At 51.0% G+C, this 23,577-nt stretch overlaps 2 protein-coding genes across 2 annotated transcripts in view; one reads left to right on the forward strand and one right to left on the reverse strand.

The window, feature by feature from the left end:
* The first annotated feature begins 3,807 nt into the window (after window positions 1–3,807).
* Window positions 3,808–9,174, forward strand: LOC102835037 (TATA box-binding protein-associated factor, RNA polymerase I, subunit C-like). Its single transcript, XM_006860292.1, has 14 exons — window positions 3,808–3,948; window positions 5,016–5,082; window positions 5,159–5,256; window positions 5,349–5,438; window positions 5,530–5,603; window positions 6,111–6,349; window positions 6,446–6,562; window positions 6,633–6,750; window positions 6,835–6,906; window positions 7,027–7,162; window positions 7,352–7,495; window positions 7,835–8,009; window positions 8,102–8,239; window positions 8,318–9,174. Exons 1-14 carry the CDS (start codon window positions 3,808–3,810, stop codon window positions 9,172–9,174), a joined length of 2,466 nt encoding a protein of 821 aa, XP_006860354.1.
* Window positions 9,175–9,980: 806 nt separating this feature from the next.
* The window catches only part of DNAAF1 (dynein, axonemal, assembly factor 1), a 25,303-nt gene continuing 11,706 nt past the window's right edge, over window positions 9,981–23,577 (reverse strand). Inside the window, exons 7-13 of the mRNA XM_006860293.1 lie at window positions 19,956–20,156; window positions 19,741–19,762; window positions 18,359–18,563; window positions 17,074–17,183; window positions 12,099–12,155; window positions 10,855–11,182; window positions 9,981–10,078 (exon numbers count right to left, since the gene is read on the reverse strand). Coding sequence (XP_006860355.1) covers window positions 9,981–10,078; window positions 10,855–11,182; window positions 12,099–12,155; window positions 17,074–17,183; window positions 18,359–18,563; window positions 19,741–19,762; window positions 19,956–20,156 — 1,021 coding nt within the window. The remainder of the gene's footprint in view (window positions 10,079–10,854; window positions 11,183–12,098; window positions 12,156–17,073; window positions 17,184–18,358; window positions 18,564–19,740; window positions 19,763–19,955; window positions 20,157–23,577) is intronic.

Raw genomic sequence — 23,577 nt, forward strand, 5'->3', positions numbered from 1 at the left:
TTAATTGCAGGACTGAGCTGACCCCAGGCCATTTCAAGGAGTCCTGGTAGTGTGGTAGGTTATGAGCAGTTCGAGTCCACCAGGCGCTCCTTGATAGAAAGATGAGGCTTTTTGCTCAGGTAAAGATATTTACAGCCTAGAAACCCTATACAGAGTCACTAAGAGTCAGAAGCCAGTGGAATGCCATTCTAACGAGGGGTAGGGGAAGGGGTTTAGGTGGTGAGGGGCGCATAGAGCTCCCAGCAGCCTCTTTTCCAGCCTTGGGTGGTCTTCAGGAATCAAAGACCAGGGACATTGGTCTAAGAGCCACCAGAGACTCCTTCCCATCCTGGCTGCCACCTTATGTCACCCGTAAACTGCAACCTGCAGCCTGTCACACATACCAACCATCCCACACTACCGCGGCTACTAAACCTCTCTGAGCCTGGGGTTTCTTCATCTAATAAATGAAGGTGCTCATGATTGTAAAACCTCACGGAATCATTCCGATCTAAATTTTAAAACTTTATTGTTGGGTGGTGCAAGCTGCTAATGTGCTCAGTTTGAAAAGTTGGAGGCTCAAGTTTATTCAGAGGGGCCTCAGAAGAAAACCCTGGCAAACTGCTTCCAAAAAAAATCAGCTTTGTAGGACCACAGTTCTACTACTCTGCATGAGATCACCATCAGTCAGAATCAACTTGACCGTTGCTGGGCTGGTCCCTACACAGCCAGTATCAAACTTAGAAATTATCAAGTGTCATTCCACATCTTTACAGGGGAACACAGTGGCTCTGTAGGATAAATACTGGACTGCAAACCTCAAGGTCGGTGTTTGGAGCCCACCAGCCTCTCTGGGGTGGGGGGAGATAAGGCTTTCTGCTCCGGCAAAGATTTACAGCCTCAAAACCGACTCAAGAGCACTTAACAACAACTTCACATCTACTGAATCAGAAACTGGGGTAGACCCAGTTTTTTTAATACCCTCAGTGGGCGGCGTAGTAGACGCAAGTTAGTGTTTGGGAACCACTGCCTTAAAGATGAGGATCCCTGGTAGTGCCATGGTTAAGCTAGCCAAGGCCCGAAGTTAGCGGTTGGAACCCTCCTGTTTGCAGGACAAAGATGTGACAGTTGGCCTTCAGAAAGATTTACAGTTTTGTAAACCTCATGGGTTACTTTTACTCTATGAGGCTTTCTGCTCCCGTAAAGATTTACAGCCTCGGAAACCCTGTACAGGGTCGCTATGGGTCGGGACCGACTCGATGGTGCTTAACAACAACAGCATTGGTACTTCTGGTATGATACTGTAGGATAAGCACTGGGCTGCTAATCGCAAAGTCAGAGGTTCAAACCCACCAGCTACACTGGAATCCTTGTGTGGCGCTGTGGGTTAATGCACTGGGCTGCAAAGTCGGTTTAAACTGCAAGGAAGGAGGTGCAAGCTCACCAGCCAATCCTTGGAAACCTTATGTTATTGTTATGTGCCTTGGAGTTGGTCCTGACTCATAGCGACCCTATGTACAGGATTTCTGAGGCTGTAAATCTTTACGGGAGCAGAAAGCCTCATCTTTCTACCGTGGAACGGCTGGCAGTTTCAAACGTCTGACCGTGAGGTTAGCAGCTCGATTCGTAACCGCTACTCTACCAGAGCTCCTTTACAGGGTCGCTATGTGTCAGAACAGACTCCATGACGCTTAAAGAACAACAAATGTGTCGCAACTGACTAGATAGCATTTCCCAGCCTTGGGATTGAGCTCTCCGCCTGTAGCCCATTCCCCCTCCGCCCGGGAGATGGCGCTCGCAGACGCCCGGGAGGCCGATCTGGGAGGCGGGACTTCCTGTGTCAAAGACAGCACTTCCCGTCACACCCGGAAACCGTTCATTCACATGGTGGATGCTGTTCCTTTGAGTTCGCTGTCGCGTGGGTGTCAGTTTGGGGCTCCCTCGCGGGACAGGGCTCAGGAGAACGTTGCACGGGGACCCGTTTTCCAGACGAACACTCCGAGGTCTGAGCACGTAAGTAAAGAGAGCGCAGCCCTCCGGGTGTCGAGAGATGATGGGGTCTCGGGTCAGAGAGAAGAGTTAAGTGGCTTTGGAACAAGTTACTTAACTCTCTGCAGAGGGGTGATTGTGGTGCTGCGGCTTCATGCGCTGGACCGGAAGGTCGGAGGTTCAAGCTCACCAGTGGCTCCTCGGAAACCCTATACCAGATCGCACTTAATAACCACACGGGAGTCCCGGTGGAGCGCTGTAGGGTAAGCACTGAATCACAAGGCTGGTCGGCGCTCTTCGGAAACTCTATAGAGGGTTGCTGTGAGTCAAAATCGCCTGATAGCAATGAACAACAACAGCGCTGATATCCAGGATTCTGACCTCCTAAAGTTCAAGTCTCCCACTTGTGTCGTTTCTGTGATATCAGTTCGTTAAAGTCTCCCATTTGTGGTTGGAGCCCAAGGAACAGAGAGGAGCGTGGGAGACGCAGGTTCTGTCTGTAGAGTCACAGGACTGCAGCCACCTCGGAGAGGCTGGGGAGCTCTCCCTTAACCACAATTGGGCATTCCGTCCTCCAGAAGCGAGAGCTTTTCTCAGGGATTCCCTGGAAACCTGCTGCATCCCTACCACTAGCCTCTCCTCCATGGAAAAGCGAACCATAGCAGCAACTTCTTCACACCAGGGGCAAAAGAGTAAAGGCAGTACAGTTCCTGCCCTCAGGGAGCCCGCAATCCAGTGGAGAGACAAGCCAGGCATATCAACCACATTAGAATGAGGCTAATGCCCACTCTGGGAAGCTCTCATTCAGCCGCACTGTGCAGATTTGTCATGACTGGGGCTGAAGGTAACTGTGTGTGCAGAGGTCACAACATACACTGATAAAATGCAACAGGAGTTGCCTGGGCAATGATTTCTGTGCAACATTCAGTTTGGATTCACGAGGGGGAGGGGGTTTAGGGCACCCACTTGGACTTGCATAGTCGATCAACTATTGGCTTATGAGCTGTTGAACTTAGACAAATATTCCTTTCTTGATCGTCTTGTTTCCTGAATCCCAATGATGGGGGCGATAGAAGAGCGAAGCCTACAGTGCTTCACCAGGTTTCCTCCTCTAGAGCGCTCTGTTCTCTAAGCCCTTTGACTTCAATGCCTCCTCATTCAGCACACTCAGCGTGTTCTCTCTGCAAGGGTCTGCGCCTAACAGCGGGAGGATAGGGGGCAAGATTCAGCCCCTGGCTTTCGGGGAACTTGAGCCCCTCCTTGGGAGTTGGAGCTGCACGCTGCTTAGAGCTGGGCTGGAAACTTCCGCGTGCACCTGTCCGACGTCATCCCTCACACTCTCCTCACTTGTTCTGTTTCACTGTGAGACTCCTTCCTTTCCGGCACTTTTCCTGCCCCAGGACTTTTGTACTCTGTTTGTCCCACCTGGGACCCTATTCTCTGGCATGCATGGCTCTCTGCTCAGAAGCACCTGTCAGCGACACTTTTCTGATCCCCTGTTAAAACTGCAGCCTCAGCCCATTACTGTCCCCTTCCTGGTGGGGACACTCATTGCTACTTGACATTAGGCTGCATTATCATTTGTTTTTATAATTGGCTTCCCCAAAGACCCACTGGACAAAGATGAGGCAGTCTGCTCCCGAAAAGATTGACAGTGTCGGAAACCCTATGGGGTAGTTAGCTCTACTGTGTCCTATGGGGTCACTGTGAGGCGGAATCGATTTGACAGCAGTGGGGACTTCTCTGGGGGTACTTGTCACTCTCCCAGGAGCCCCATATGCCATCATTGGGGTCCCGTCTTTGGAAGGTCAGCGTGCCATGTGGTTCTTGTATTACAGGATGGACTTCCCCAGCCCTCTGCGCCCCACGCTGTTTATGAGTGGTCCCCTTGGTCTTAGCAATGTCCCAGACCTGTATTCTACGTGCAGCTGGAGAGATGCTCTGACCCTGCCGGAGTCCCTGCCTCAGAGCAGAGTCCAGGTGAGGATAGCAGCTCCCAGGCAGGCCCCTTCACTCCGTCCTGGGACCCCTTCACTCCGTCCTGTCTTCTGGTCTTCACACCAACAATGGGCAGGGCTGCAGAGACCCAGGCTGAGCCAGAGTCCCCACTTCCAGAGCCCAGGGGATGCCTCTCAGTGATAGCGGGAGCTGTTGGCATGTTCTCTCCTCACTCCTCATTTCTTTGGCCCACACGTCACTGAGCATCTGCAGTTTCCTGCCGAGTTCTCCTGGACGCACTGGAGACACTCGTGGTTGATCAGATGTTGTTGTTGTTGTTAGGTGCCGTCCAGTTGGCACCAACTTATAGCGACCTTATGCACAGCAGAATGAAACATTGCCCGATCCTGGGCCAACCTCACTGCTGTTGCCACACTTGAGTCCATCGATGCTGCCACTTGGCCAATCCATCTCATTGGGCTCTTCCTCTTTTTCTCTGACCTTCCACCTTACCAAACATGTTATCCTTCTCCAGCGACTGTTCTCTCCTGACAATATGTCTGAAGTATGAGAGCTGAAGTTTGGCCATTCTGACCTCTAAGGAGCACTCTGGCTGCACTTCTTCCAACACAGATCTGTTGGTTCTTTTGGCAGCCCATGACACTTTCAATATTCTCCTCCAACACCATAACTCAAATGCATCAATTCTTCTACGGTCTTCTTTATTCACTGTCTAGCTTTCACATGCATATGAAGTTATTGAAAATACCATGGCTTGGGTCAGGCACACCTTAGTTAGAGGGTTTAAAAACCAGGGGAGCCCTCAGTGAGATGGAGTGGCACAACTAACTTTCTGAAGCCCCCTCATATACAGCCTACCAACTTTGGCGAAAGGGTCCAGAGGGGCGTATGTTTCCCATCAATCCAGTCACTCCACCCCCCCTCCCAAGAATCCATTCAGGTAAATGCAATAATCAGCTTGCACTCCCGTAACGCAAAAACCTCAGCAAAGGATTTAGAGCCAAAACTAACGTGGTCACAGACGGCTTAATGAGCATGCAGTGCTCAAGACGCCCTGCTGTATTTTGTGGTCCTGGTTTATCTTGCAGGTTGCTGAGGAGCTGTGGTGGGAACCCAATACGCCGGGACCCTTTCCCCTGCTGCCGCCTAGTCCTGGTAAGGGGCTTGTGCCTCTGCCCTGCCCGCTGGGGCCCCTGTCCCTCCAGACTCCTTCTTGAACCTCTCCCCACAGACCCCTGGGACCCTGGGCTGAAAGCCCAGGACTTGCTTTGCCGGGGTGGTCACCACTTCTGCAGACGGCCTCGGGTCACACTGGATGTTACTGAACAGGTAAGGGGTCTCCCATGGGTCCTGCGGCCTGGTCCAGAGACCGTGCTTGGTGACACAGCCATGTCCATGACCTTGGTGTTGTCCTCCTCCAGCTCAGTCGCTTCCTGTGGGACCACGGGGACATTGCCTTCGGGCCCCTGGGAAACCTGATGCTGGACAATTTCAAACTGGAGGGCGCACGAGTGAGTGGGCTGTTGCGGCCAGCAGGGCCTCCCACTTGCCTTTGGGGGTGAGCATTAGGATGTCCGAGTGTGACAGGGCCTTTCCACACAGAGCCGCTCTAAGAAGAAGACAGTGGTCAGTGTGAAACGGCTGCTCCAGGACCTCGGTGGACACCAGCCCTGGGGGTAACTGGCCAGTGAGAGAGGGTAGGGCAGGGAGATGTGAGGGGAACTGGAGAGCAGGGACACGCAGCAGTCACATGGATACCCTTCCCTTGTGTGGTCAACACAGGCTAACTGGACGTCTACAAATCGCTTAACCCCAGCTAGCTTGAAAAAGGAAACTTAGGGACTTGTGTAAATTGTGGACTTTAGGCACGGCTGCATCCAGGTGTTAAAGGGCTTAGTTCTTAGCATTTTCTAATCCGCGGGCCTCAGCCTTAACCATAGGCTGCCTCCAAGTAGCAGTGGGATGGCTTTTATCCTGAGGAAAGAGCCAGTGTCTTACCTGAGCACCAGCAGGCATTCCAGGAAGGACTGGGATGGGTTGGCCCAGGTCTCCTGCTTATGTAGGAGCCGGGCAGTGAAGCACTCTGATGGGTCAGGGAGGGACAGCGGCCCAGAGGAAGATGTCACAGGTCCATGAGAAAGGAGAGTCCCCTGCACTGACTCCAGTGTTCCTCTCCACCCTAGGTGTCCATGGGCGTCCCTCAGCCACCGACAGCGCAGGTTCTCCATCCTCGGGGGCTCCATTCTGGGCAGGTCCATGGCCAGCCTCTTGGGGGAGCTGTTGCAGGAAGAGCTGGCAGGACGCTGGGGGCAGTTGCTCTTAGATGATACTGTCACCGGGGGGGCCCTGGCGTGGCTGCCCCGGGGGACCACCCCAGTCGGGCAGCTGGTGTACCCCAGTGGAGGGGCCCTGGACAAGCTGTGTATCCTGCCACTGGCCCTCGGGGGGATGGAAGGGTAGGGAGCTGGGGGTGTGCAGTGCCCACAGCTCTTGCACTGATCCTTAGCACAAAGCCCAGGTTTCCAAGAGGTCAGTCTGACCCCAGCTGGCAACCCCCAGGTTCTTGAGGACCCTGGCCACATCCAGCTCCGAGGACCTGTCCGGCAGGTGGTGACTCGCACTGTTCAGGGAGAAGGTAAGGCCCGGTGACACCTCCCTGACAGACCTGCTGGCTGACGCCCTGACCCCCTCTGTCACTTCCTCAGCATTCCTGGCTGTGCGCTCCAACTACCACTGTGCTGTGTGGAAAGTCAGCAGACAGGGCCGGCCGGCCCCTCTCCAAGTGCTGCAGGTGGACAAGGGGGCCACTGGGGTCAGTCTCAGGTGAGGGACGAGGCGGGGTGATCTGCTGTGGGGGGGGGTGTCTTGGAGGGAGGGTGGCCTGCTCAGTTTCACTCTTGCCTGCAGCCCCCACCTGCCTGGGGAGCTGGCTGTCTGCAGCCGCTCAGGAACTGTCTGTCTGTGGACGCCCCACGATGGGTAATGCCCCGCCTGCCCTTGTAAAGTGCCTCTACCCCAACAGTCCCCTCCTGGCAACAAGTAGCCCTCCTGCTCCCTAGACTCTGCCCACTCCCTTCAACCATCTCCTCCCCGCACCAGGCTGCAGCAAGTTTACAAGGACCCTGAGACCCTAGTGTTCCGAGACCCCTCTCCCTGGCGCTGGGCGGACTTCACCGCCCACCCCCGGGTGCTGACTGTGGGCGATCGGACTGGAGTGAGAATGATAGACACGCAGGTGGGCGTGCCTGACGGATCCCCTGGGCAACTGAGGAAGGGGGCAGGGCTGATGGTGGCCCTGATGGGGGATCCATGAGGTGGGGCAGATTTTCCCTGCCGCCTGGAACGAGCCAGGCAGGTGAAGGGACGTGTTTCGAGGTCGCTGCCCTTATTGTGGGAAGGGGCTGACCCGGCCTTTGTCTTCCAGGGTCCACCAGGCTGTGGTCTTATGCTTTTCCGTGGGGGGGCAGAGGCCGCCTGTCAGAAAGGGGAGCGTGTCCTGCTCGTCCAGTACCTAGGGGAGTCCAGCCCCGCACCTCTGAATCCCACCCTTCACCTCATCTGCACTCAGGTGAGGAGCCAAGGCCTCTGGCAGCTGAGGGAGTTGTTGGGTAGTTCCTGGTCCCAGGTGGAAAGGCAGTATGCACAGGTAGCCCCCCTCTCCTACCATTGAGGAACGGGGTGCCCTAGGCATCTCGCAAGCCCAGCTTTCAGGGATAGGACACCACCTCCTGGGCCGGGGGTGGGTCAGGCAGGTAACTGCGCAGGCATCACGCAGCCCCGACCCCCCGCAACTACATGAGGCCTTTAGGGATGGGATGATGGATGATGGTTCTCGGTGACACGAGGACACTCTAGTGCTGCCGGATCTCCTTCACACCCACCGCCACCCCTTCTCCCTGGGCCGCAGTTCTCGCTCTACCTAGTGGACGAGCGCCTCCCCCTGGTGCCCATGCTGAAGTGGACCCACGGCCTGTCCTCTGCACCCCTGCTGGCCCAGCTGCTGTCAGCACCCCGCCCTGGCGCCCCTCAGCCCCTGCTCCTGGGAGGCCAGGGTGGTCAGCTGCAGCTGCTGCAACTCTCAGGTGAGGTCGTCTTAGGTGGGCCTGCGGGCGGGCTTGGCCTGCCTCCATCTGGGCCGGACCCAGTCAGGGCCTGAGCTGTGTCTGCCCCTTAGGAGAGGGGTCCTCCGTGCCACGGCTGGCAGGTCCCCCCCAGTCCCTCCCAGCAAGGACTGACGCCTTATCCGGGTTCCCTCTCCTGGAACCCACAAGTCTTCGGCGGCTGGAGGAACGACTGAACGCTCCTACCATAGGTGCGTGGGTTGGTGCATGAGCAGTTGTGGGTGGGCGCCCCCAACCGGGTGCGGAAGTAACCTGCTCTCCTTCCTCAGGTCTGACGGCCACCATCCTGCCCTCAGACACCACACCAGGCCTGGCCCTCTTCCAGCTCTCCACGGCCGGGGACGTGTTTTATCAGCACCTTCACCTCCAGGAGGGCTCCAACAGCGGCAGGGACTCTGGGTGCAACCCCGGCCAGGAGCCCCACTTCCCCACGGCTTCCTGGACTCCACAGGCCACTGCCCACTGCAGCCGGTGGCTTCAGGCCATGCTTGAGGTGGCCCTGCTACCCTCTGTATGGACAGCACCCACCTTTTCCCACCGTCACCTTTTAGCCTACAAGGAGCAGCCACACACAAAGGGAACCGTGCCCTTGGGGCTGCGGACTGCCATGGCCGAGGGGCGGCTCCTGAGACTTAGGGACCTGGGCTCGACCTCCACATCTGAGCCGTCCCCGGCTCCAGAACCCAGCCCGGAAGATGAGCTCAGTGAACGGCTAAGTGAAGCCTGGGCTGGCCGGGGGCTGGCCTGGTGGGAACGGCGACAGGCAAGAGGCTGGGAGCTGGGCCGCAGGCCAATCCGGCACAAGCGCCGCACCCAACTCTCCAGCACCTTCTCCTCATTCAGTGGCCCCTGGGACCTCTCCAGTGGCCCCAAGTCTCAGGCCAGCCCTGACTGCCCGTCCCTGGAGCCCCAGCTCCCTACAACACCCCTCTCCCAGGAACTGACTCCCGAGCTGTGGGTCCGAGATGTCCCCGTGGAACGACAGGAGACCCTCCGGGACTACATGGCCAAGCTGCCAGCTTCCAGCCCCAGCACTGCCGTCACACCCCCCTCTCAGGCCTCCAGCATGCGCAGCACCCCTTATAGACAGCAGCCCCCTCGGAAGAAGTCCCGCATGGGCTTCTGACAGTAGTGGACAGCTGTCCTGCCAGCCCCACAGCCTTCAGAGGGGGACTTTGAAATGTGGAAGCATCTTTCCACGAAGACCTTGTGGTGGCGGAGGAACACAGCTAACAAGGTGTGGGCCGTCGTCACACACCCAGCTGGACTAGATGTGAGGCCTCCAGGAGGCAGAGGCATTGCAGGGGAAGCAGGACCCAGGGCCATCAGTGTCCCCATGTGACCCTGGGGCTGCCCATGTGCAGGGCTGAGGTCATGTGAACTCTGTGTTACATAGTCTCTCAGCTGCTCACCCTCTGTAAGGGTTGATGCTTGGGTTCAGAGCAGGGGCTGGAATGACCTTGTCAGCTGGACAGGGTTTCCGATGGTGGTCATTAGATGAGACAGCACTCCCCACGGCGATAAGTAAGGTGTCATGGGGTCTGCAGCTTCACCGGATGCTGCTGCTCTTTGTGGGGAAAGACCCTTCAACATGCCAGGGTCAGATCCCGAGGTCTAATCAGAGAAGGGCCTGTCCTGAGGGTGCTAATGAGATAAACTGCCCATGACTCATTGCCTTGTGTGGATATTAGTGTTTCTAATGCTCAGAGGGACAGTTGGTACCATTAATACAAGTGGATGTGGGAGGGGGGAGGGCTTGCTGCATTTGCAGGGTTGAGGAACTGGAAGTAGGTAGGCACTGTTTGGCGGGCACGGCCACAGCCGAGGCCCTGCATGCATTCCTGCTCTCAACAGCAGTGGCGTCTGAAGGAAGTGGGTTGGCCAAGCGACTGGGTCCCAGCTCATGCAAGGGATGGAAGGGCCGCCTTGGGTTCAGTCCAGTCCAAATTCAATGTCCTCACATTTGTCTCCCTCGCGGGGCTCCAAAGGCTTGTGCTCTGAGAGCACTTCCTTCTCGGCATCACTGATCCCTACAGGGTCAAACAGGGTACCTCAGTCTTTACTGGGGATGTGGCCAGCCCCCCTCATTTCCTCCTCTGCAAACACGGGTCAACTACTCAGCTGTCCTTAAGATCTTTGGCTACAAGTGGGTGCTGATTAAGAAAAGAAACTGGGTCCTACAAACTCCATGTGTTTGTTCCCCACACACGAGCCTGCCCCTTTTTGGGCTGTGTTCACTTGATGCATCCCTTGGCCATCTAGTCACTGTCTCCAGCCCCCTGGCCTGGACCTTGGCACTGGAGGACCCACAGCCTTGGTCCCTTCATCCCCTTAGAGGCCTTCGCATATGTGGCAGGGATCAGGGGAAATGCAGGTTCTTTAGCATCCCTACAGGAAGCCCTGCTAGTGTAGCAACAGTTAAGTGCTCAGCTGCTAACCCAAAAGTTGGCGGTTTGAATCCACTCCACAGGAGCCAGATGAGGCTCTCTGCTTCCCTAAAGATTTACAGCCCTGGAAACCATACGGGGGCCCTTGTGCATCCTACAGGGAGGGTCACTGAGTCAGAATGGATTCAGCAGCAGTGATTAGGTCTCTGAAAGACCTAGGACTGCACAACCCCTACACTGAGAACTGGTGGACACATGCCCAGCCCAGAACTGCACAGCTGGACAAGTAACTGGGGAACATGATCTATGATGAGCTATGAGGCGAGATCCCCCAGAAACGGGTGCCTTCAAGGTCTGGCCTTGAACCGACCATCTCTGCACAGAGCTTTGGGCCCCTAGTCACTAGCAGGGCACCTCACCTGGTGGAGAAGCTGGGAGCACAGCATGGCTTTCACAGGTGAGGGACGGCAGCAGCTGCTCTGAAGGCTGGTCCCTGAGTTCTTGGATCAGTGGTTGGGACGATGCCGTGTTCTCGCTTTGACTTTCTGAGACCCCCTCTGCTTTGATTTGAAATATGTCTGTAATGGGGGCTTCAGCCTTCTTTGGGGTGTCTTTTGGAATTGCGAATATATTGGAAAGGGTGTCTGTGGACATGTTTTCCCACACTGGGAGGGACGTGTGGTCCAGTTCCAGGTCACTGTCCTCACACGAGCTCGGGATGCTTTCAATCTTCGGAAAGCACATTTTCTATGAAAAGGAAAAAAACACGAAATGTTTCAGATTTTACAGTGGAGTCCCTTGAAATTGCAAAATGCAGCTTCATCTTTTTATTTTTAATTTTGAAATCAAAGTGTTCTGTTGCCACACAAAATGGCAGAAGGGATGTGGGGAGATGAGAGGAGACCATATTGGCATTCTCCCATGCCTGTTTAAAGCCAAGGGAAGATGAGACCCCCTAAAGTGGGTACTGCTCGGCTAGTCGCCTCTGAGCCCACAGGTCATCACGACCTCTCCCAGCCCCCACAGCAGCCCTCTCAGGTGGTCTCTGAGCCAGTTTCCGTCAAACGCACACCTCGCCCCAGCCACCTGGGGGCACTCTCTTCAAAACCACCCTGGACCTTGGGTCTCCTGTGGATTTCCTCTTACCTGTTCACATGCAGGAATGATTTCTCAAGCTGCCAAAGAGAGGACGGGAGGGCAGCCTTGAGAGAATTCCCCACCCCCCTCTTGCGTTCCTCTCTGAATAGCTGGATTCCCGTAGACATTCATAGTGTCGACATGCAAACACACACGGACAAGAGTGTATTCCGGTAACTGTACCACAACCCACTGCCTTGTGACTTTGTAGGACAGAGTAGAAATGTTCTCTATAGGGTTTCTGAGACTACATTTTTACAGGAGTAGACAGTCTAGCAGCTGGCTGGTTAGAACTGCCGACCTTAATCCGCTCTGTCATCAGGGCTATGGTGCGTAACCCAGTGGGTCCACCGTGAAACTTTAAGGAAGGGGACAATCACGTTCCCTTTCGTTTGAGAGGTGCTGGAGGTGGGAGAGTGCTTCATGCGTAGCATTTTCTTTCAAGTCTGGCACATGAACGTCGTCAACGACAAGACGAAAGTGAGAGGAAAGAGGCACTGGCTGTGGGAAACAGAATCCTGTTCACCTTGTCCTGTTGGCTGAGAAATTCACTGGCATCCACATCTTCCAAGTCCGGTAGGTCCTGAAAGAGCAAACGACAAGCCACATGTCACCAGAGCACACACGCAGGGTTCCCTCAGGTCATGTCAATAATCATGCCACAATGTATCAGCAGGCAGAGGGGACCCAAGTCCCTCAACCAACAACCCTACCCACTGCCCCATCCAAGGAAACCCCACACGCAAAACACACACCCTGCTCCTTCAGCATCTGGCTCCAACAAATCCAAGTGATATAGACACCATGAGACGTGAGGAATTTCCAAATGTGTCCTCCACTTTCTCCTTACAAACACGGACAGTTCATCTGGGAACCCAAATCTCCTCCTTTCCCTCAGTGTAAACTACACTTGAGGACTCAAGGTAGTTATCTTGGACCTCCCTAAAGCTGGTTTGTTCGTGTGTGCTGTGTCGATGGCCACCACTCGTCTGTCAGTTTGTCATACGTGGTGGCTTGTGTGTTGCTGTGATTCTGGAAGCTATGCCAAGAGTATTTTATACACCAGCAGGGTCACCCATGGTGGACAGGCTTCAGCTGAGCTTCCAAATGAAGACAGACTAGGAAGGAGAGACGGACTACTTAAGAATATTGAGTCACTGAAAACCTTATGGAGAGCAGTGGCACATTATCAGCACCAGAATGGTGAAGACCTTCATCTGCTGATGGGGCACAACCAAAAGTGAAGAGAAACAGCTAGAAACATCCGTTAATAATCAGAACATGGAATGTAGGAAGTATGACTCTAGGAAAATTAGAAATTGTCAAAAATGAAATGGAACGCATAAACATCGATATCCTAGGCATTAGTGAGCTGAAAATGACTGGTATTGGCCATTTTGAATCCAACAATCACATGGTTTACTATACCAAGAATGACAAATTGACGAGAAATGGTGTCGCAGTCATCATCAAAAAGAACGTATCCAGATCTGTCAAGTACAACACTGTGATAGGATAATACCCATATACCTACATGGAGGGAGGGCAGCAGCTGAGCCGTGCGCATGCGCCAAACAAAAACCCTACAGCACCCGGTATTCCCAGGCGGTCTCCCATCCAAGTACTAACCTGGCCCTGGCCCGACCCTGCTTAGCTTCCGAGATCAGACGAGATGGGGCGCATTCAGGGTGATAAGGAGCTCTGGTAGCGTAGTGGTTACGAATCGGGCTGCGAGCCGCAAGGTCAGCAGTTCGAAACTACCAGCGGTTCCGCGGGAGAAAGATGAGGCAGTCTGCTCCCGTAAAGATTTACAGCTTTGGAAACCCTGTGTAGGGTCACTATGAGTCGGAACCGACTCCGCGGCACACAACACAACAACCTACATGGAAGACCTGTTAATACCGCTATTATCCAAATTTATGCACCAACCACTAAAGCTAGTGAGGATGAAATTGAATTCTGTCAGCTTCTTCATTCTGAAACTGAGCAAGCATGCAATCAAGATGTATTGATAATTACTGGGGACTGGAATGCAGAAGCTGGAAACAGAGAGAAGGATCAATAATTGGAAACTATGGCCTTGGTGGTAGAAATGATGCTGGAGATCCTATAACATAATTTTGCAAGACCAATGATTTCTTCATTGCAAATACCTTTTTTTTAAACAACATAAAAGAAGACTATATACATGGACCTCACCAGGTGGAAAACAGAGAAATCAAATTGACTACATCTGTGGAAAGATGGTAGAAAAGCTTCATATCATCAGCCAAAACAAGGCCAAGGGCAGGTTGTGGAGCAGATCATCAATTGCTCATATGCAAGTTTAGGCTGAAGGTGAAGAAAATGAAAACAAGTCCATGAGAACCAAAATATGACCTTGCATATATCCCACCTTAATTTAGAGATCATCTTAAGAACAGAGCTGATGCATTAGACACTAAAGACTGAAGACCAGAAGAGTTGTGGGATGATATCAAGAACATCATATAGGAAAAAAAAATCATTAAGACAAGAAGAAGGAAAAGACCAAAACAGATGTCAGAAGAGGCTCTCCAACGTAGAGATGCTAAAGCAAATGGAAGAAATGAGGAGGTATAAAAGCTGGACAGAAAATTTCAAAAGGTAGCTCGAGAAGACAAAGTCAAACATGATAACGAAACATGTAAAGACCTGGAGTTAGAAAACCAAAAGGGAAGGACACACTCCACACTTCTCCAGCTGAGGAAACCGAAGAAAAAATTCAATCCTTGACTCGCAGCATTGAAGGATTCTCTGGGCAAAATATTGAATGATGCAGAAAGCATCAAAAGACGATAGCAGGAAAACACAGAGTCACTGTTCCAAAGGAAATGGTCGATGTTCAATCATTTCAAGAGGTAGCATAAGAACAATAGCCAATGATCCTGAAGGAAGAAGTCCAAGGTGCACTGAAGGCATTGACAAAGAAGAAGGCACCGGGAATAGAGGGAATACAAATTGAAATTTTTCAACAAAGTGATGCAGCACTAGAGACACTCACGCATCTATACCTGGTCATTCCAAAAAGAAGTGACCCAATGGAATGCGGAAATCATCACACAATATCATTGATGTTCCATGCAAGTAACATTTTACTAAAGATAATGCAAAAACGGCTGCAACCATACATTGAAGAAAACCTTGCAGAGGTTCAAGCTGGATTCTGAAGAGGACATGAGACCAGGGATATCATTGCTGATGTCAGATCTATCTTGGTTGAAGATAGAGCATACCAGGAAGATATTTACCTGTGTTTTCTTGACTCTGCTTTCAATTGTGTGGATTATGACAAGCTATGGACAACACTGGGAACAATGAGTATGCCAGTACACTTAATTGTGCTTATGAAGAACCTGTACATGAGGCAGTGTTTCAAACAGAACACGGGAACAACGAATGGTTTAAAATTAGGAAAGGTGTGTGCCAGGGTTGTATTCTTTCACCACACTTACTCAACATGTATGCTAAACAAATAATCCAAGAAGCTGAATTATATAAAGAAAAACATGGCATCAGGGTTGGAGAAAGACTCATTAACAACCTGTGATATGCAGATGTCACAACCTTGCTTGCTGAAAGTGAAGAGGATTTACTGATGAATAAATAAATTTTACTGATGAATAAATACATATACACTTAAAATACTGATGAAGATCAAAGACCACAGCCTTTGGTATGGGTTGCACTTCAATGTAAAAAAGACAAAAATCCTCACCACTGGATCAATAAATAACATCCATATAAATGGAGAAAAGATTGAATTTGTCAAAGACTTCATTTTGCTCAGATGAACCATCAACACTCATGGAAGCAGCAGTTGAGAAATCAAATGGCATATTGCATTGGGTAAATGTGTTGCATAAGACCTCTTTAAAGTATTGAAGAGCAAAGATATCAGCTTGAGGACTAAGGTGCACCTGACCCAAGCCATGGTATTTTCAATAACCTCATATGCCTGCAAAAGCTGGACAGTGAATAAGGAAGACTGTAGAAGAATTGATGAATGAGTTATGGCATTGAAGGATAATATTGAAAGTGCCATGGGCTGCCAAAAGAACCAACAGATCTGTGTTGGAAGAAGTGCAGCCAGAGTGCTCCTTGGAAGCCAGGATGGCCAGATTTTATCTCTCATACTTCGAACATATCATCGGAGGGGACCAGTCCTTGGAGAAGAATATCAATCATGTTTGGTAAAACAGAGAAAACGAGGAAGACCCCCCCAGCGAGATGGAGGCACCATGACAGCAGCATTGGTCTCAGGTATAGTAACTATTGTGTGGTTGGCCCAGGACCAGGCAGTGTTTTGTTCTGTTGTTCATAGGATCGCTGTGAGTCTGTGTCAAATCAATGGCAGCTAATAACCACATGTTTCTATGGAGTACCTTTATCCACATGGACCAGTCTGGGCACATGGGAGAGGCAGTGTGGTGTGGTGGCCAAATGCATGGACGCAAGAATCAGACCACCTGGAATTCTGTGCTGTGCGACCCAGGTCAAGTTACTTGACCTCTCTGTGCATCCACTTCCTCACCTGTGCAATGGGAGTCTCTGGGTAGTGCTTATCCTTCAGCGCCAAAGAGCTCTCTTGTTAGAGGTCAAAAACCCTGGAGACCCAAAGCTGACCACACTCCTTTGGACTTTTGCTGAGCCAGTGCAGGCTTGACGTTTGGGCATTTACATATGAAACTCAAACTTAGACATGAAATTTCGACATGGGCAGTGGGTTGGGAGAGTCTCATCAAGCCCGTGAGTGGGCAGCTGACTCAGAAGGATCGAGAGAGACTTTGGGCAAGGTAAACCGGACAGAAGAAACTGTTCTGGGGAAAACCAATCTCTAGTTCTTCGACATGTTAATGTATTGAACTATGACTCTCCACAAGTGCGCTATAATAAACCCTGACATCTATAGATCCCATCTGGGCACGGGTTGTCTTTGCGCTGTGAATTAGACTGGATGAGTGTGGGATTTGTGGTGTGAGTGAGGCAGGATGAGTGCAGGGTATGTCTTGAGTCAATCTCTCCTAAGCTATAAATGACATGAAACAAGCAAGCGAGAGCAGCAGAGATGAGAGAGAAGAGGTGCCGAGGCACTTGGGGGTCACCCAGGAGCAGAAACCGACAAAGAGAGGAAGCCTTCCCCAAAGCTGGTGCCCTGGATTCACACGTTTTCTAGCCTCCTACACTGTGAGAGAGAAAAACTGTGTTTGTTAAAGGCACCCCTTTGTGGTGTTAATATCAGTAGAGAACTAAGATAAGGTGGTTGAAAGAAAGAGAAACATTTCTAAACTTGAGTGTGCATTTGAATCTCTAAGGAATCCTAGAAACGTTCAGATTCTTTAGGGTCAGAGTGTCTGGGGTGGGGCCTGCGACCCGGCTGGTGCTGAGTGTGTTTGGATAGTGGGAGTTCACGATTTGTGCCTTACTGCCCGAGTGACCAACAGTAAAACGGACACAACTTGCACTGTGACTACTTCACATACATCAATGAAGAGCTTCTCGTGGGCCTCCAGTCTGGCAGTGTCAACCGCTTCTGGTCCACCAAGTTCTGTGACGGTTGTGCCCTCGGTGGTCACGAGGCGGAGAGTCGATTCTAAGGAGCAGCAATAGCTAGATCTTGGTGTTTACCTTCTCAGCAGGGGTCGGATGGGCAGGCCCAAGGGGAAGATGGAACCCACAGGCAGGACAGAGGTGTTGGTAAGGCTATGTCTATCAAGGAAGGGAAGGAATGAGCTTCTCCCCTTTCTGAAGTCTGGAGGTTGGTGAGGTGGAGGAACCCGGATTGGTTAATGAGAGGATGGAAAAAGCGATGCTGGAATGACAAGGGCAGGAAACCACCCAATAGGACGGTGAGCCCCCAGACCTGACCTGCCTGTCCCCACCACCCCACCCAGTCAGTGCACACGTTCCCACTGTGGTACAGAGACTGAGGAGATGAAAACATGTCCTTTTCCTCCTCTGCAGGTCTCAGCCCTTGGGTCCCATCAGGGGTTTTGTTGAGAGGAATTAACATAGGACCAAACACCAGCAGCCCACCTGAGTGGCCAGTGGAGGAGGAAGCAGAGACATAGGCAGCAAGCGCCCATGGTCACTGTGTGGTGATGACTCTGGGCCATGTTGTAGCTTCAGCCCCTCCCCACGACCTCACTCCTAAGCCTAGCTGTCATGTCTTTACTTGGACGCCTCAACCAAACCCAAGCCAAGCCCACTGCCCTCAAGGCTATTCTGGCTCCTAGTGACCCTACAAGACAGAGCCCAGCTGGCCCCAGTGGGTTCCCAGGCTGTCAGCTTTACAGACTGCCGCAGCTTTTTCTCAAGGAGTGGCTGTTGGGTTCCAACCGCCAAACTTGCGGTTAGCTCTTGAGCTCTTACCATTGTGCCATCTGGGCTCCAAATGACCTATATGACCTCTTTATATTCTGCTTGACATCCCTGCATGGTCAAACTGCTTAGTGGCTTGGCTGCTAACCGCAAGGTAGGAGGTGTTTAAATCTACCCAGGGGTGCTGCGGAAGAGACACCTGGCCATCTACTTCTGGAAAATCCGTCATTGAGACTCCTTTGAAGCAGTTCTCCTCTGACTACACAGGGGAGCCATGAGCCAGAGAAGACTCGATGGTAGCTTGCTTACCGTTAGCAGGCGCTGTTCTAGGGATGGGATAATGTATGCTTGATGGCAAGGAAGCAATGGTGGGAAAGGGAAAGCCAAATGCCCCTTCTCACCAGCACCTGTGCTTGTCCCTCTGGGTGTCCCACTCTCCCGGCTCACCTTCTGCTGCGGCGCCCACTGGTGGGCTCCAAGCCTCAGCTGGGAGTGCCCCTTCTGGTTCCAGACTCTCGGCCACCTGGTCAAGTTCCCTCTCAACACTGGCCTTTTCTGGGAAGAGTTCGTCCTTTGCCTCGAAGCTTTCCCTCACGAGCATCTCCATTTTGTGCCTTGTGACTTGGTCCACAGGGGGCCCTTCCTTTTCTTCCTCCTCAGTGCCCACTTCCTGATGGTCACCTGGTGGGACCTCCTCTGAGTAGAAGTCAAAGGGTGGAGTCAAAGCCACACAGCAGGGAAAACAGGGATCTATCCGTCCACAGTTCCCACAGGGAAGGTCCACAGAGCGTCCTGGACGAGTCCAGGGCTACAGTGACAGGAACGGATGTCAGGACACTCATCATCGTCCAGTGAATGGGGCTCACTGTCCACAGGAGGGGCTGTGGGGCCCAGCCTTCATTTGCTTGTGTGTTTGGATTCTTTATTGTGAATTGGATGAAGGCTGACAGAGTACATCCAACAGCTTGCCATCCAACAGTTCAGACCCATTTTGTTTCAGTCCTCACTATATAACATCAGCCTTCCCATTTCCTCTGTTTCCTGTTTCCTTTCCTCCTCCTTTCTGATCCTTCTGAGCTTTATCCCCGGGCTAACGCTGTCCTGTGGATGTCGTGTGGTTGATTGTTCTAAGGTGTGTGCACCTTCCTGCTGTTACTGTTCACACCTAAGAGGCCTGTCTATGGTTTGCGGGTGGGGTGGGGGGTTGGGTAGGAAACAAGGCTAGGGGTGAGCTCAGTCCCAGGCCTGAAGGGTGTCTCTAGTGCATCTGTGTGATGGGACAGGACAGAGTCATCAAGAAATCAAAAAGCCGTGGGTCGTTAGTGGGGAGGCCTGCTGAGTAGTTAGGGGTGAAGGGTTGAAGGGTCATGGTGTGTGAGGTGTTCAGCAGCTAAGAAATAAAGTGTATGCATGTATGTGTGTATTTGCATGTGTGTTTGTGCAGTTGTGGAGTCCTGGTGTGGTTCTGTAGGATAAAGCACTAGACCACAAGGTCAGTTCAAATGACAAGATCGGTGGTTCAAACCCACCAGCTGTCCTTCAAAACCCTATACAGGGTCGCTATAAGTAACAGTGTGGCAAAATGTTCAAAACTATAAGCCAAGGAACGCAGGTCACCTGTAGAAGACACACACACACACAAAGCAAAACCGAAAAAAAACCCAGTAGCAACAACAACAACAACAACAACACAGCTACTCTCTGGAGCTTCCTGAAGGAACCATCTGATGTTAACCCAGCGGACGGGATCCATTTTAGACGTCTGACCTTCCCCAACTGTCAGATGACGCATTTCTGTTGTTCCAGCTACTAAGTTTCTATTCATTCACTATGGCAGCCACATCACCGATTCTAGAAAGCGGTGACTATTTTAACCCACTGTGGTCTAATCAGTCAAGGGTACCTTGAAAACTACCTGCGCGCAACTGTGAGGCCTAGCAGGAAGACGAGACCAAAGTGCAGGTGTATCTGAGGGCAAAGGTGTGCAAAGAGCAGAGAGAAATCGCAGCCATCTGAGTCCTGGTTCCCCCTAACTCAACAGAACCCAGCGACGGTTGCCTCCTTCCTGGGGCTCGTACCTCTCTCCTGGGCTTCTCTCTGTTTTCTCCGCTCCGCAGCCCGCCGCTTGATCATCGCCAAGGCCTCTATGCTGTCTGCAATTTTCTTCTGCTCTCTGGTCTCCCAGTGCTGTCTCTCCTCTTTCTCCGCCGCGTACCCGCCCCGAGCCCAGGCCTCTGCACAAGCTCTGATTGCAAGGACAAAAGAAGTGACAGACAGTGGACTTCTCACAGGTTAAACGTACATTCAAAGCTTGTGCTGTCTGACCAGGCTGGTTCATGTTCCTCGAAGTCAACATAAAGTCAACATAGGGCATGGGACACTGAGGACATGTACCTGTCTATCTTTTAAAAAGTCTGGAGGTTTCCTAAAGTTTTTGGGGGAGAGTACCAGAAGCCCAAAGTGACAAAAGAAAAAAAGAGTTTGCTTGGACTTCAAAATTCAAACTGTTGGTGCTATGAATGGAACCAGGAAGAAAATGAAAAAAGAGCCCACAGAATGTAAGGTAATACTAGAAAATCTTATCTCCAATAATGGGACTTTTACCTAGCATATATAGAGAAGGCTTACCACTCAATTAAAAGGCCAGTCAACTGGGAAATGGGCAAAGGTTGAGAGAATGACAAGATAAGCCCACAGACAGGGAGGGGAAAAAAAAAAGCGTATCCGATAACTGATATCCAACATCTACAACAGATTATTCCAGCTCAACAGAAAGAAAACAAACTATTCCATTAAAAAGTAAACAGAAGATCTGAACAGACACCAAAGATACACGGATGGCAGACTGTTGGTGGTGGTGCCATGAAACTGGTACCAACTCAGCAACTCTTCACGCAACAGAACGAAACACTGCCCGATCCTGGGCCAACCTCACGATCGTTGTCACGCTTGAGTCCATCGATGCTGCCACTTGGCCAATCCATCTCGTTGGGGATCTTCTTTTTCTCTGACCCTCCACCTTACCAAACATGATATCCTTCTCCAAGGACTGGTCCCTCCTGACAATATGTCCCAAGTATGAGAGACGAAGTTTGGCCATCCTGGCCTCCAAGGAGCACTCTGACTGCACTTCTTCCAAAATGGATCTGTTGGTTCTTTTGGCAGCCCATGGCACTTTCAATATTCTCTTCTAACACCATAACTCAAAGGCATCAGTTCTTCTACGGTCTTCTTGAATCGTTGTCTAACTGTCATATGCATATGAGGTTATCGAAAATACCATGGCTTGGGTCAGACGCATCTTAGTCCTCAAGCTGCCATCTTTGCTCTTCAACACTTTTAACAGGTCTTGCGCAGCAGATTTGCCTAATGCAATACGTCATTTAATTTCTTGACTGCTGCTTCCGTGAGTGTTGATAGTTGATTCAAGCAAAATGAAGCCTTTTTTTTTTTTTTTTTAATGTTTTATTGTGAATTATGTGATAGTTTACATGGGAGAACACTGGTTTTACATTCATTCTATCGTATATCATCTCATTGCCATGGTTACAATCCCCTCCATGCAATCCTTCCCCCATGCCCCCCAGGTCTTCAGCACACAGTCACTCTCCCTCAACTGCAATCTCTTCTCCATTTATATGGATGTTAATCACTGGTCCAGTGGTGAGGACTTTTGTGTTCTTACGATGCAACTCATACCAAAGGCTGTGGTCTTGGATCTTCATCAGTAAGTATTTTAAGTTCCCTTCACTTTCAGCAAGCACGGTTGTATCATCAGTGTATCACAGGTTGTTAGTCTTCCTCTAATCCTGATGCCACGTTTTTCTTTATATAATGCAGCTTCTCAGGTGATATGCTCAGTGTACAGATTGAGTAAGATGGCAGACAAGCATTAAAAGATGCTTCACATCCTATGTCAAGTAGGAATGGCAACTCCCAATAACAAGATACCACACCCACTAGCAGAATGGCTACAATCCACAAGGCTGACATCACCAAAGACTGGCAGGATGTGGAGCCACCGGAACTCTCGCTCATGGCTGCTGGGGACGCTACATGGCACAGACACCTTGCAAGACAGAATGGCAGCTTCGTACAGTGCTAAACATAGACTCACCACCATAGGGTCCAGCAACTCCACTCCTGTGCATTTACCCAAGTGAGGTGAAGATTTGTGTCCACGTACAAACCTGCGTCCAAATGTTAGCAGCTCTGTTCATAACTGACCAACAGTGGAAGTAACCAAGATATCGGGTAAACAAATATGGGTACATCCATACAATGGAGTCCTGGCATGGCACTGTGGGCTAATGCGTCAGGCTGCAAAGTCGTTTGAACTGCAAGGTCAGTGGTTCAAGTTCACCAGCTGCTCCTTGGAAACCCTATACAGGGTCACTATGGGTCAGAATTGGCTTGACAACACTTAACAACAATATACAATGGAGTTGTAAGCAATGATTTAAAAAATATATATATGTGTGTGTGTATATATATATATATATATATATATATATATCAAAGAGCTTTAAATGCACATTGCTAAATGCAAGATGTCAGTATGAAAAAGTGGTGTACTTTATTATTCCATCTCGTTGACAACATTCTGGAAAAGGTAAAACTACAGAAACAGTAAGATGAGCGGTTACCAGGGGCTTGGTGTGTAGCGAGGGCAAGGAAGCACAAGCCATTGTTGTTGCTACTGAGTGCCATCGAGTTGGTTCTGACTCATAGTGACCCTGGATAGAGTTTCCGAGGAGCAGCTGGTGGGTTTGAACAACCGACCTTTTGGTGAGCAGTCCGATGCTTATCCTACAGGGCCACACCAGGCCATTTTTGTTGTGGTTTGCCATCTAGTTGGTTCTGACTCAACAACCCTTTATAGGATTTCTGAGGAGTGGCTGGTGGGTTTGAACTACCGACCTTGTAGTTACCAGTCCAGTGCTTATCCTACAGCACTATACCAGGCCATTTTTAGGTGGGTGAAATTGTGCTGTAATACAAGGGTGAATACAAGACATTGCATATTGGTCCAAATCCAAATGGGACTGGATAAAACAGAATGACGCCTAATGTAAGATGTGGACTTCAGTTAGTAATGTTGTTAAGTGCCGTTGAGTCGGTTCCGACCCATAGAGACCCTGTACAGGGTTTCTGAGGCTGTAAATCTTTACAGGAGCAGAAAGCCTCATCTTTCTCCCGCAGAGCAGCTGGCAGTCTCGAACTGCTGACCTTAAGGTTCGCAGCCCGATTCGTAGCCATTAGGTGTTAATATTGGATTGTGAATTGTAACAAGTGGGTCACAGGAAGGCAAGATGTTAACAAGAGGAGAAATTGTGTGTAGGGCAGAGTGGGAGACCTGGGCGCTCTCTGAATTTCCTGTTTCAAAAAACAACTTTTAGTAAACCTAAAACGTCTGTGAATAAAATCTATTAATTTTTTTTTTTGGAAGTCGGCTGCCTGAGTTCTCCGGTGGTGCTATACTAGAAATATCACAGATGGATGCCTTCAACAAGTAGAAAGCTATTCTCTCATAGGTTGTTGTTGTTGTTGTTGTTGTTGTTGTCAGGTGCCATCGAGTCAGAACTGACTCATAGCGACCCCATGCACAGCAGAACGAAACAATGTCCGATCCTGGGCCAACCTCACTACCGTTGGCACACTTGACG

The sequence above is a fragment of the Chrysochloris asiatica genome, unplaced genomic scaffold (genome assembly GCF_000296735.1).
Source record: "Chrysochloris asiatica unplaced genomic scaffold, ChrAsi1.0 scaffold00037, whole genome shotgun sequence".
Lineage (NCBI taxonomy): Eukaryota > Metazoa > Chordata > Mammalia > Afrosoricida > Chrysochloridae > Chrysochloris > Chrysochloris asiatica.